Raw genomic sequence first — 15,024 nt, forward strand, 5'->3', positions numbered from 1 at the left:
AAATATATTAGCTTGTCTGTGAAAAAACATCGATATATCATAAACATAATTTTATTCCTGAAAATAGTGTTGTGTTATATTAGTATACTTTATATTTTCTGGCCATTGGTATTTTTTACAAGATGATGATATTCCAATGTCACACGTACATGTGCATTTACATTAGTCATGTGTTAGTCTTTATGATTATCACCGCGAACAGTCTTTCCCTGACCAGATGTGGAATCATAAAATGTTGAACTGTATCTGGATAAAAGATGGAATGGACCATAACAACATCAGTAACAACTGGACAGTGTCCTCTGCTTAACAACAACATTCACATGTTCATCAATCAGTTAACCTTTGATCGTAAACTGTTGGGTGTAACAGATCGCCCACAGTTTGCTGCAACGCTTAACACCGAGATCATGTATCGATATGTATCAATACAAAGAATACACAAACGTACACATAAGGGTGACTCGAAAGTAATAATTCGTGTCGTGCCAGGATAACACTGATCGTTGTTCGTTATGTCAACCACTGGTTTGCCAAGCACATCCTTTTTACAGAAAGCCGCATAAAGCTTCGATATAACTGCTGCATAATGCAAGATTCACGATTGATTATGTAGTCCGAGACGTATGAATCAGGTCCTTCAAACAAGACGTTACTGGTATGCTGGGTTAAAACCCGCCGTGATATTGCTGGAATATTGCTAAAAGCGGCGTAAAACCATACTCACTCACTCGCTCACTCACTGGGTTAAAAATAAATCATTTACATACTTAGGCGTCTCCACTTCACAAAACATTTAGACCAAGACTGAAAAGTGGTTCTAAAAGACAGGGCCTTGTCTTTCTTCAGTAAACCCGCACGGACAGCGTCATCGTCCTGTCGTCATGATGTCACATGTACACATGTTTTATTAACTCACAATCCAACTCGCTTCTTGTGCGAGTGAGCAAGTGAGTTTGGTTTTACGCCGCTTTTAGCAATATTCCAGCATATAACGGCGGGGGACACCAGAAATTGGCTTCATACATTGTACCCATGGTGAATCGAACCCGGGCCTTGAAAATATGCAGGATAAAAGTTTGTAAAGGCGATGGCATCAGGATTCTTCTTTAACGTTTGCTGTAACATCTACCTCTCCTATGATTCGATCAAACACCTTTCATACATTCAGACAGAAGGGTCAATGGTGAGAAACAGGGATTTCGTCAACGTAAACATCGGAGCTGCTACCTGCTTTTCTTTTTTATGGCCAACTGATCCAGCAATTTTGGAGTTCACTGCCACCAGATTTGTCAGAAGGTCGTGTTTGTCCGAAGCATCCGAGTCTAGAACTTCACACAGCCTCTTGATATACCAGCTACCCTGTGACCTGCTCCTGTAGCTTGCGTACCCGGGAGGGGTACAGTACCCGATGAGGAAGTCGGCCTCGTCTGCGACGATCTGAGCTTCTTCTCCATCACCTCCTTCAGCTTCTGACATCTCTCTGGGTAGTTTCAAACCAAGCATACGAGCTTTGCCTCTGTCGGCTTGGACAAAGAATATCTTGGGTTTACCTGCAAGTGATGGACATTGTCTTGCTGTGAACTCAGAAGTAATCTCAGACAAAGGCATTGACGCCCCATCAGTGCCGTAAAGGACGTTGTTATTCCCGTGAGTCAGCAGGCAGCAAATAAAGGCATCGTATCCTGAGTGATCGGTGTGTTTTGAAAACTCTAGAATACGAGCTCTAATACCGTCTGAAGTTAAATCGCGTTCCCTCACGACTACAAATCCCAGCCTGGTGAATGTTGTATACAGTTTGTCCGCATCAACCTCTGATCCTGACCTTGTTCGGAACCTTGGGGTGGAGAACTCTATGTTGTTGATGATGAGACATATTCCACGGCCACTACCTTGTCTCACTACGTACTCTGAAACATTATCAGTAAGAACTGATTGAAGTTGGTTCGAATTGAGATAAGGACACCCAATAACGATAACCACACAAGACCTCAATTAGGTTTCAATCTTTAATATACTCTTCAAAAAAAGAAACTTGACATAGATGTAAAACCACTTTTTGCCAAATATCTTAAATAATTACATTAAATGACAACCAAATAAGTCAAACAGAAAGATGATAATTCGCGAAAACACACGCAAAGCAGCTTCATCCAAACGCAACCGCCTGTAAAAAAACGTGCAGCACAGGATCCTGCATTTAGGCATGCAGGCCCCCCTGCTGAATGGGTATAAAAATCCACATCAACAGCTGTTCATACAGTCCTTATTAACGGCAGAAGAGGCGGTGACAGAATGCCAAGACTGAATGCAGCTCAACGGAACAACGCCATTGGGAGATTACAAACTGGAGCAACTCAGCAAGAAGTGGCCAGGCACTTTGGCGTATCCAGACAGACAATCTCCGCAATGTGGACCCGATACAACAACACCAACAGAGTTGACGGCAGACCAACGTCAGGAAGACCAAGGGTGACAACCCAAGTACAAGATCGATACATCCGGCTGCGACAACTCCGAGACCGCACTACCACAGCCAAGTCTACAACCCCACAGATTCCCGGGGTACGCAGAATACCAGATCAAACGGTACGCAACAGACTGAGGGAGACTGGACTTTTTTTGCACGAAGACCTGTTCGACGTCATGTATTGACCCCACGTCATCTGGCGGACCGTCTGCTTTGGTGCCAACAGAAGGTTAGATGGGCACGTGCAAGGTGGAGAAATGTACTGTTTACTGACGAGACCCGTTTCCTACTCACACGTGCTGATGGGCGCGCACGTGTCTACAGACGTCGGGGTGAACGTTACGCCCCTAACTGTGTGCAGCAGGTTGTCCCATTTGGTGGCGGAAGTGTCATGGTATGGGCCGGAATTCATCACGGTGGTAGGACGCCTCTCGTGCATGTGGCAGGTGCATTGACAGGTGTGCGTTACAGAGACTTGATCCTACAGCCTTGCGTTCTTCCTCACGTCAAGGTTCATGGCGGACAGTTCCAGCAGGACAACGCTCGACCGCATATCGCACGTGTTTGTCAGGACTTCTTACAGCACAACAACATCCAGACATTCCCTTGGCCAGCCCAGTCACCAGATTTGTCCCCGATTGAGCACCTGTGGGACGAGTTGGATCGACGCGTTCGCAGAAGGAATCCACCGCCCAATACATCTTGATGTACTACAGCATGAATGGCAGCACATCTAACAGCGTGTTATTGACAACTTGATTGCATCTATGGGTCGTCGTTGTCAAGCGGTGATTGATGCACGTGGTGGGCACAGCCGATACTGACATTTTCTGTACCACTGTGACATTAACTGTATCGTGTAACTGTATTAGTCTGTCTAGGTGACACAATTAATGTTTTGAACATTGTGTACATTGATCTTCAAACAGTGTTTCAATTATGGTTTCTGTGTCCTAATTTGAAACAATCGCAATATATTACATTTTGAAAGTCAGTGTCAAGTTTCTTTCTTTTTTAAGAGTATATATTCCACAATATCTATGCAACTTGTTCCTAGAAAAACAGACATTTTTATATCAATTGAAAATTCCTCAACATTGGAATGGACATCTTTTTTATGCGTTTTGATACATGCATTTTGTACATTTTTAGTCTCATTCAGGTTGTGGGGAAGGTAAGTGGTCAAAAAGTTCACGCGGGTATGATTACCAACATAGGACGAATGTATGAAGCCAATTCTTATTGACCCCCCAACCCCAACCCCCAACTGCACCGTTATGAGCATTAACCTACTTATAACACCACTCACTCATATTCTCATCTGTACTATTCAGGGCGGTGGGGTAGCCTAGTGGTTAAAGAGTTCGCTTAACACGCCGAAGACCTTGCATCGATTCCCAACTTGGGTACACTGCGTGAAGCCCATTTCAGATGTCCCCGCTGTGGCACTGCAGGAACAATGCTTAAAGCAGCTTAAAACCATACTCTCGCTCACTCATCAAAGCTTACCCTCATCCTCCCTAACGTGTCCGCCCTTGAGAGTCTGTGCAAGAAATTCTTCAACATCCCGCATCTCAACTTCAGATCCTATTGTAGATGGATCTTCTGACGGAGTATTATAGGGAGAATCAACCACATCGCCAACATCTTCAATTTCGTAGTAATCCACAACGTCCTGTTCCTTGGGTTTGTGTTGACAATAACATTCTAAAGAAGTTCGTCCTTCTTGTTTGAACTGTTTATGATAGTTCGGATATCTCTTGTTCAGCGCTTCAATGATATCTTCATGACTAACTTCACCGCTTTCGAGTTCTCCCCACTTGCATCTGTTTGATAGGCCCCCTCGGCACAGATCGGCGTGCAGCGATAGATGGATTGCTCTCCTCTTCAGAAGAGGCTTTGCAAGTCGATGTACCTTCACATTGGAAATTAGGTTATAACGTATTAGTGAATGAGTTGGGTTTAACGCTGCTCATAAAAGTAGTTCAGTTTTAGGATAGTGTATCAGCTGAATACGGACGGAAAGTCCAAAGTGACACAGATCTCAGACATCAAACAATAGTTATCATTGTTAATAATGCTACATCCGTAATATCATTGCCGTAATCCTATATTCTGGCTGTCATCACACTATAAAAATCTTTACATTTTCAACAGAAGTCTTCTTCACTGTCAGCTTTTCATAATCAGTCGTATGTGTAATAGTCTTCCCCTGCCCATCGAACAGGATTGTGGCAATGATGTGACAGAGGTAGGGTATTTTAGATGATTAATAATCCATATGTACCTGAACATTATCTCTAACTCTGCACGACAAGCACTGCGTTTCTTCAAAACTTTCTTCCATTTCGGACAATTTTTCTACTAATTTGGTAAACAAATGTGGATGGTCTTTCTGAAGTGCTGGTAGGAACGTATAATTGAACTCTTCCGGTGATAATTTATCACATATAATGTCCACAAAGTCTCTATTTTTGTCGCGTGCAGATGTTTTTGCTCGAATGCTCCTGTCGTCAGATTCTGACATAATGTGTTCCTGATGTAGAATGTCCAGCAGATTAGTTCCTTCAAGATCCAAATTATCTGCAAGGTCATAAAAACACTCCTTCAGCAGTTGCCTCTGGATATCGCCTCTCCCTGCAACTGAGAGTTGGTTTCGTATTAACATAAGTATAACATAAATATTAAAATAAGAAAAACATCCTAATGTTTGAAAAATCAAATATCTAAAAGCTCTAATGGCGGTATTGTGGAAAGTTCACAGCTACGAGGAACGGCTGAAAAGTTCTAAGCCTAACTACATAGGATGTAGAGAGCACCACCAACAGTTTCCATGTATTTAGTACAATACTTTCCATGCTAACAGTCAGCATTTGCAGCAAATTCACAACCAGGCAGCATATTTCTGTAGGTAGAAACGTTCCAGGTTCATCATCTCTCTCATCAGAATTTACGTAATGTTGAAGCAGACCCAGTTAATTGTGTTGAGCGATATGTAACCATGGCTGAAACAAAACAACAGTCAAAGCGTGGAAACATCTCACCGTCGCCTGAGAAGTGAGTGAGTGAGTGAATTTGATTTTACGCCACTTTTAGCAATATTCCAGCAATATCACGGCGGGGGACACCAGAAATGGGCTTCACACATTGTACCCATGTCGGGAATCGAACCCGGGTCTTCGGTGTGACGAGCAAACGCTTTAACCACTAGGCTACCCGACCGCCCCTCCTGAAAAGAATACAAAGTCTGTTCCATGAGCTGACAAGCTGTTTGCCTCGGAACCCTACAACTGGACTACAGTCCGTTTGACTCCAAATGAGAACGATGAATTGCAAAATAACTCGAAATCCAGAAAAGTGTATGAAACATCAATACGGTTCTTGACCATGAATACCCTGTACCCAACAAAATCTGATTTTTTTTTAATTTTAAGACCCATGACGGATGAGGTTCTTTAAGAAACTATCATGTAATTTTGTATAGAAATGTGTACATGACATGTAGGGGGGACAAACCGTGGAAGGCACAGCGCAAGCACGCATGCACTGCACGTTCTGTGGTAGGGGAAATGACAGAGCGTTAGAGGGGCCGTCTCATGATAATTTCAGTCGCAATCTGACTCGCTCATGCCATAGATCTCGTCGTCGGAACTGCTGGTGCCTGAACAGACTGCCACTATTATAGGTTGGACTGTTGCTGGCCGTAGTCCATCTCGTGACCAATAACGTGGCTCTATCTCGTCAACGATTGTGGCCACACAACGCCTCCATGTTTCTCCTGTTACCCGACCAAGGGATTCCTTTACGAGTTGTTCAACGTCTCGTAATTTTAACGTTGTGTTCAATCGTCCAACGTCACCCTTGACGATGCCCCATACCAACTCGATTGGATTCAGGTCGCAGTGATAAGGTGGCAGTCGTAAGACAGCGTGACCCTGACCCTTGATGTAACTGTCAACTTTATACACGGGGTCAGGTTTCATAGTTTTGATGATTTCATAGAGAAGGAAAGGTAATGTTTCTCCGTTGCAGCCAAGTAACCATGTCTCCTTTACGGTTATTAGAGGTTGGAGTCTTGCTTTCTGGATCCTGCACACTATGATACGGTGCATTGTCCATGACAATGAGAGACTTGGTAGGCAAAGCAGGGACTAATTTATCTTTCACCCACTCCAGAAATACATTGCCGTTCATTTCTGTGTGGTAGTCCTTGTTGTCTTTGGCCTTGGCTCTAAAGACGAGGTCACAGTCTGGGAGAAAACCCTGACTAGCAGAACCAGCATGGAGAACTATGAGTCTTTCACTCTTTCCCATTGGTAACTTTCTACCAGACTCCTTACAGTCACCACTGGGTACCCACTGACCGCTGGCTGTGTGTGATGCATTTACCCATGTCTCATCTAAGAAGACGGGCTCATATCCTTCTTCACGTTTCTGCTTGATGGTACGATTTTCTCCAGTTATCTTTTTGTATTTGTAACCAAATGTATGCTGCCATAGTTTGTACTTTGTAACACGTAAATCATGGTCAGTTTCAAGGTGTTTCTTCAAAATTCTTAGGGACAGGTACTTATTTTTTGAGTCTTGACTTGATCCCTCTGAAAACTGTCTAATTTATCAACCTTGCTTGGTTTTGACATGTTCCCTACCTCCTTGGCCTGACTATTTGTATCTCGTCGACTAACAACATTTTTAAGTTTCTGAGGGGACATACCAAGAGCTTTTGAAGCTCGTTTCAAGAATTTATTAATTGCATAAAAAGGCTTGGCTCTTTCTGCTTCACTTCTAAAGAAATCATACACATTCAACATCAACTGTTTAACATCTTCTGAGTAGCGCATCTTGTCATCGAATGAACACGGTCACTGTGTAGCACGTGCAGACCGTGCTTGCGCTGTTCCTTCCACGGTTTGTCCCCCTACGTGTCATGTACACATTTCTATACAAAATTACGTGATAGTTTCTTAAAGAACTTCATCCGTCATGGGTCTTAAATTAAACAAAATTCAGATTTTGTTGGGTACAGGGTATTCATGGTCAAGTACAGTATTGATGTTCCATACACTTTTCTGGATTTCGAGTTACTTTGCAATTCATCGTTCTCATTTGGAGTCAAACGGACTGTTTTGTACCTCAAAGTAGAATTCAAAGTGGACTATGTCATTGGGTGGACAATCCCTTAACCAAGAGGGACAGTCCAGCTACATAACCCGGAAATACTCTCACCACAGACACCCTCTCTCACCACAGGTCGCTGGGGTTTAAGAGATAATTATGACACGCTCTCACACCCGAACAATAAATCAGGTGGGGTAGGACACACTCTCAACGGGCGGACAATCCCTCAAGCCATGAGAGAAAGACTGGCTATATGACCTCCTTCTCCCCAACCCCTTCGCTACGACTGTCATTAATATCTGTTAAACTTTTGGAGTAACGATAGTAGCTAGGATGTCTTTGTAAAACGGGGTCCTGGTCTCACCTTCCCGAGGCAAGGGAGTTAACTGACTACAAAAGTTCAGTTTCCACCCTTGCCGAACTATGCTGGAATTCCTGGGCCCGATCGTAGTGCCACCAGTGGATATTACGAATTATGTCCCTTCTATGCTTCGCCTAAGGACCAATCAGATTCTACCTCTCGTATCACTTGCATTTGTTTAAAACAAAATGGCGGCGCCCAGTCAGGACGATCTGATCTAAAATCAGTATCAATATTGATAAAACGGGTCTTACATCGTGAAGTGCATCAAATTACGTGATCACCTAGATTAAAAACATGAAAAGATTAGGAAAATATCTGTTGACAACGAGTTGGCTGTGCACATGCTTTGCAAATCCTGCAATCGACCAAAATCTGCATGACAGTTTACGACCCGGATTTCGATTTCGCTGCGCGATTCTGATTGGACTAAGCGGTTAGTCCAGCCAAAATGTAACTCCATAATACCAGCCTAGTTCGGCAAGGGTGGAAACTGGACTTTTAAAGTCAGTTAACTCTCTTGCCTCGGGAAGGTGGCCTGGTCTATGAGGTGTTGCAGTGGAAGAATCTGATCGTCCTTGGTGAACTTACCGAATCCTGTTTGACCTTCATGAAAGTTGGCTTCCACGTCTTTTTCGGCCCTTGATATTAACCTTGCCATCTGTTTAAACTGCTTGTTTTCAGTGATCGGGATACATTCCTCTGCATACTTGAGATACCTTCGTTCTAGATTATCGAGTGACTTTTTCAAAGCTTTTTCCAATCTAACTTGAATTTTCTTTTCAAACTGTCTGGCTGCCCCTTCCACGTCGACCTGAGGACGGATTGATGCCTTCACCCTGTCATGGATGTGCTCAAGTAGTTTCAAGGTCAGGTCAGCAACGTACGTGTCACGAGTCATTGTGGTACAGCTGCAAACGTGAAGGAAGAAAGGGCGCATGTTTAATGATACAATGTAAAGACACGAGAATACGGAATCATGAGCAACAGAAGAGACATGCAGTACTTTCAAGTGAGTGACTTGGGTGTGTGCAACACAGCTTTGCAAAAATATTTCAGTTGCACGTATATCAAGGCCTCATAACTAATTGTCTAAATGAAAACAAAAACTTAACATTGGAAAGGAAATATCTCTCAACTTTCATTCAAAACAATAAAAACAATTCGCCCGACAACTTTTGTGACTTTATGTAATCAATACATGTTCAAAAGTTCAATTCATATTCATTTCGACCTTTGACTATTTTTTCTTATATATTTAAACCAAGTCATTAAATTTATCAGAGGGACTTGGCTTAGAATGGATTTCATCCCCGACTGTGCTCTTGTTCAGAGTTGCGTCCCTTGGGCACGCCAGAAATCTATGATTGTGAGTTTGAATCCCGGTTCGCCCAGCTGGAATACTGTTCAAAGCGGATTAAACTCAATTCACTCACTCACTCTTGAAACACGATTTACAGACCCATTCACACAATGGCGTCTTAGGGCAAGTCCTGGAGCGAAATTAATTATTCTCTAAAATACTTTTAGATGAGTCTGAGGAATGTATGACTTCTACGGGTACATATTTTAGATCCGATACACTCCCAACTCGCACCAGTTACACGGACAATGGGCCAGGTCACTGTGACCACGACGCGTGAAGATCCTCGTTATAGTGAATTTCAGCAAGGCGTATTACACCAGTAATGATAAGAACAACAGTTTTAACACACGTTTATATCTCAAAACATTTTATACAAAGACAACTTATTTTTGTGATTTTGGACGCAGTAGCGTGGATTTGTAAATTGGCATACATGTCAATAAATAGCTGCCCCTGACAATAGAAGTGACATAAACCCTAAACCGTATTTCTTCGATTATACGCCAGGCACTCTTAACCCCCAAGTAATTACCGGCGTTTAATCAATAAAATACGGTATGTATTATCAGCTGCACGTATGGCAAGCCGTTTTCACATTTATTACGGAATTACAGATATCTTCAATTGTCTAAAGATATCGGTATTTTATTTAAAGATATCAATAATGTTTTTAAGATATCAAAAAATAATTAAAGATATCTTAAATTCATTTCTGATATCCATAATACAATTACTGATATCTTAAAATGTTACGGTGATATGAACAAATTAGTTTGTGATATATCTAAATATATTTAAGATATCATTAAACAATTACCATTCTAGTGTACATAAATATATTAGAAATAAATTCAAGATATCTTAAATTCAATTCAAGATATCTTGAAATAAGTTATACATATCCATAAATGCATTACAGATATCTTTAATTCAATTAAAGATATCTTTAATTCAATTAGAGATATCTTTAATTAAATTCAAGATATCATTAATTCTGACCGCTACTGATATCAAAAATCCAATTAAAGATATCATTAATAATTTTGATGATATCTTTATATCAATTATTGATATCAGTAATCTAATTTAAGTAACATTATTAATGTAACATCTTTAATAATGGCAACAAATGAAGATATCAATAATTAATTATTGATATCTGTATTTAGTTTCAAGATATCAGGAATTGAATTATTGACATCATAACAAAACATGACATTTTGATATCTTTAAATCATATTTTGATATAAATAATCGAATTTAAGATATCAACAATTTTTTTCAAGATATCAGTAATACGCTTCACAATATCCTTAAATCATTTCGTGATATCTTAAATTTTATTGCAGATATCTACAATTATCTGCATTTAAGAAACCTTCAATTCCATTCAAGATATCTTCAATTCGATTCAAGATATCTTCAATTCAATTCAAGATATCTTTAAAACAATTGAAGATATCTGTAATTCCGTAATAAATGTGAAAACGGCTTGCCATACGCACGCCTATGATCACCGACAATTGCCCTATTTCCTCGATTAAAGGCAGGGTAGTTTTTATTCACGGAATTCTCATCGCCATTATCTTTGTGATTTAACAGCGGGATTAAAGAGCGCCTGTAGGCAATGCACGGGTTTTTAATCGAGGAAATACGGTAATTCGGGTGCACCTGACGGGACACTGTTAATGTTACCTATTACACGAAATAAATAAGTGAGCTCTGCTAATTTACCTTTCAGCGATATCTCTCCTGTTTCAATCTAACAAATAGTAACACATTCTCAGAAGTTGGACAACATATGACCAGCTGCGGTTATGTTAACTCACGCTTGCGGCGTGAACCTCGGACCAGGAAGTAGTGTGACGCCTCCGTGTCGATAGTAACTCAACAACGTGGATGCATTACTATCAGCACGACAAGGTGCAGTGTGACGTCATGAGTGCAGTTAGTGCAGTATAAATCGATGCATTAATCTCGCACATTTTCCCCTCTTAATTAGCATTGTTTCTACATAAAGCTAATCTTGCTCGGACTATATTAACATTAACAATGTATTCAATGAATCAGGATGCAACGAAAGAAGTACACTGGTCTTATCACGTGAATGGTAGTAGATGTAATGTCCAGTATTAACGTATCAGGAATCTTTACAACCGTCTGTAAAAAAAACTATTCAGGAAGTGCCTGTCGGTTTGTAAAGTGTAAGGAATGGGGAGCTTTCTATTCGGCCTGTAAATTGTATCTATTGGGTATATTCATGACGACCTGTAAACTTTACATATCTTGGAGCTGATAACAGGATGCGAACTGTGACAGTGGTCTGTGAAGTTTAAGTATCAGTCAGCTCATACTAAGGCCTGTAAAGTATAGGTATCAGTGAGCTCATACTAAGGCCTGTAAAGTATCAGTGAGCTCATACTCAGGCCTGTAAAGTATCAGTCAGCTCATACTAAGGCCTGTAAAGTATCAGTCAGCTCATACTCAGGCCTGTAAAGTATCAGTCAGCTCATACTAAGGCCTGTAAAGTATCAGTCAGCTCATACTCAGGCCTGTAAAGTATCAGTCAGCTCATACTCAGGCCTGTAAAGTATCAGTCAGCTCATACTAAGGCCTGTAAAGTATCAGTCAGCTCATACTCAGGCCTGTAAAGTATCAGTCAGCTCATACTAAGGCCTGTAAAGTATCAGTGAGCTCATACTAAGGCCTGTAAAGTATCAGTCAGCTCATACTAAGGCCTGTAAAGTATCAGTGAGCTCATACTCAGGCCTGTAAAGTATCAGTGAGCTCATACTAAGGCCTGTAAAGTATCAGTGAGCTCATACTCAGGCCTGTAAAGTATCAGTATCAGTGAGCTCATACTAAGGCCTATTATAAAGTTTCAGTGAGCTCATACTCAGGCCTGTAAGGTATCACAGGGCTAAGGCCTGTAAAGTATCAGTGAGCTCATACTAAGGCCTGTAAAGTATCAGTGAGCTCATACTAAGGCCTGTAAAGTATACGTATCAGTGAGCTCATACTAAGGCCTGTAAAGTATAGGTATCAGGGAGCTCATACTAAGGCCTGTCAAGCGTCAGTGATCTCATACTAAGGCCTGTAAAGTATCAGTGAGCTCATACTAAGGCCTGTAAAGTATCAGTGAGCTCATACTAAGGCCTGTAAAGTATCAGTGAGCTCATGCTAAGGCCTATTATAAAGTTTCAGTGAGCTCATACTAAGGCCTGTAAGGTATCAGAGGGCTAAGGCCTGTAAAGTATTAGTGAGCTCATACTAAGGCCTGTAAAGTATCAGTGAGCTCATACTAAGGCCTGTAAAGTATAGGTATCAGTGAGCTCATACTAAGGCCTATTATAAAGTTTCAGTGAGCTCATACTAAGGCCTGTAAGGTATCAGAGGGCTAAGGCCTGTAAAGTATTAGTGAGCTCATACTAAGGCCTGTAAAGTATCAGTGAGCTCATACTAAGGCCTGTAAAGTATAGGTATCAGTGAGCTCATACTAAGGCCTGTCAAGTGTCAGTGATCTCATACTAAGGCCTGTCAAGTATCAGTGAGCTCATACTAAGGCCTGTAAAGTATCAGTGAGCTCATACTAAGGCCTGTAAAATATAGGTATCAGTGAGCTCATACTAAGGCCTGTAAAGTATCAGTGAGCTCATATTAGAGCCTGCAAAGTATAGGTATTAGTGAGCTCATACTAAGGCCTGTAAAGTATCAGTGAGCTCATACTAAGGCCTGTAAAGTATCAGTGAGCTCATACTAAGGCCTGTAAAGTATACGTATCAGTGAGCTCATACTAGGGCCTGTAAAGTATCAGTGAGCTCATACTAAGGCCTGTAATGTATACGGATCAGTGAGCTTATACTAAGGCCTGTAAAATATAGGTATCAGTGAGCTCATACTAAGGCCTGTAAAGTATAGGCAAAACAACAAACACTCAAACCATTACATAACGTTTTGAATAATTCTAAGAGACGATAGAAAGTCTTGATTGCCGAGTCATAATGTCTTCACATGACATATAGCGTTTCTCGGCGCTGAATAACTGATGATAGTGTGCGGTCCTGCTTCGCTTCACTGACATACACACCAGATATGAGGTCAATAGTACGCGAACAAAACCCCTCTCAGGCCGCCTCACAGCAGTAGAGCCACCACAAGCCCCGCCGCCTGGAAAAGGAAAGCAATTTTACAATACGTACCGGGTATTTCGTCGCCGAAGACAAACAGGATTAACTTTCCCAGTGGTTTGCAGATTCCCAGGAAATACTGTACCTACATGTGTGTGTAAGACATCCAGCTTTAAAAGCCATGTTGCGTAGCTGACTCTAAATTTAGCAGCCGTATATTCCGAATACGAAACTACGAGTGTGCATTTTAATGAGCATGCGCATTGAGGGCGTGTGCCCTGTGCAACTTGACACAGATCTAGACTAGCGGGAATTCGGCAGTGATTAAGCAGTAAAATGCGTTTCAACGGCGAAATCTTCTACACGTAGGACATACTATTTTATAAATACTTGTAGTGACTGGTAGGGCTGGGACGGGTAACTCGGGTACCCGGGTCGGGTGGGTACTGAGTAGGACCCAGGTAGTCACGTGATATATTGTTTAATGACAAAAAGTATCTGGAACTCTATGGTTATACTACAAGTCACAAATGTTCGCATTCTTTCTGACTATGCACTCATTCCTTCTGACTTTTCATATCTTTGAATAAAGACATAACTTGAGTCAACTTCAGAGTATGCATGACCAGATTTGTAATACATGTATCTAAATACGTTTTACCAGTGCTATGAAAAAAAAATGCCCAGTGGGACATTTTGTACTATCTCTTGAGACCTACATTGGGTACCCGGGTAGGGTCGTGTAATAGGGGGTGGGTACCCGGGTAGTAAATTCGGACTCGTCCCAGCCCTAGTGACTGGTTGAACGTTGTTTTATCCGGCAGTAAGCAATAAAACATGTAAGTGATCAAGTTTGGGACAGGCAAGGAAGTTACTGATAGCATTAGCAATATAAACCATACCGTCGGGGTGCGATGGCATACAGTAATCCACGTCACAAATTATAACCACCTGATCTTCATTTTTTGTACGCTCTTTGGACAAGCTTGACCCAATTATAAACCTTCGTCAGTTACCACTCTTCCTGTGCGCGAGGGCTTTCTGTACTATCACAGTATGAGGAGTTAGGTTTCCGTTTATCCATTTTAGTTCCGGAATGTTATCGGACCGGATACTTTCTGGAAAGCCATCCAAATATATAAAGATCTGACTACATCCCATTACGGGTCACGTCAGACCGACCTTTCGCAAACTTTGATCGACCAATGGAATGACTAACAAGAAGTCGACAACAGACAATCAGAAGGCAGCTTAATCGAGCTTTACGGCACGAGTTTCAAACTGGCGACTACGCTTCGAAGTATATTTTGACATATACTCGATTAAAAAAACCTGAACAAACAGTCTGGAATGGCTAATAGCTTGTCTAGATTGTATTAATACAGACATAAAGCTCATAACTGTTGTTCGGAATACCCTGTGTGTTATTATTCGAGGTTGCACGATCAAAAATCACATTCCAACTGTCACTTTCATGGTCTGATAAGCGACGCTCTGACTGGCCAGATGAAAGGTCGTTCTGACATGACCCGCAATGGGATGACCTCAGATCTTTGTTAACCGGTAACGAGAACTTAAATCT

The 15,024-nt window shown here is 41.5% G+C and overlaps 1 protein-coding gene across 1 annotated transcript; it reads right to left on the bottom strand.

Annotated features, from left to right (window-relative positions):
- Positions 1-35: 35 nt before the first annotated feature.
- Positions 36-14,365, bottom strand: LOC124110963. The gene is made up of 5 exons (XM_048394900.1): positions 14,345-14,365; positions 8,541-8,860; positions 4,758-5,113; positions 3,980-4,385; positions 36-1,910 (listed from the first exon to the last, which is right to left on the bottom strand). The coding sequence occupies exons 2-5, from the start codon at positions 8,848-8,850 to the stop codon at positions 1,168-1,170; spliced, it is 1,815 nt and encodes a 604-aa protein (XP_048250857.1). The 5' UTR covers positions 8,851-8,860; positions 14,345-14,365; the 3' UTR covers positions 36-1,167.
- Positions 14,366-15,024: the final 659 nt, after the last annotated feature.

Source organism: Haliotis rufescens, unplaced genomic scaffold, assembly GCF_023055435.1.
Source record: "Haliotis rufescens isolate VD_foot unplaced genomic scaffold, xgHalRufe1.0.p SCAF_1, whole genome shotgun sequence".
Taxonomy (NCBI): domain Eukaryota; kingdom Metazoa; phylum Mollusca; class Gastropoda; order Lepetellida; family Haliotidae; genus Haliotis; species Haliotis rufescens.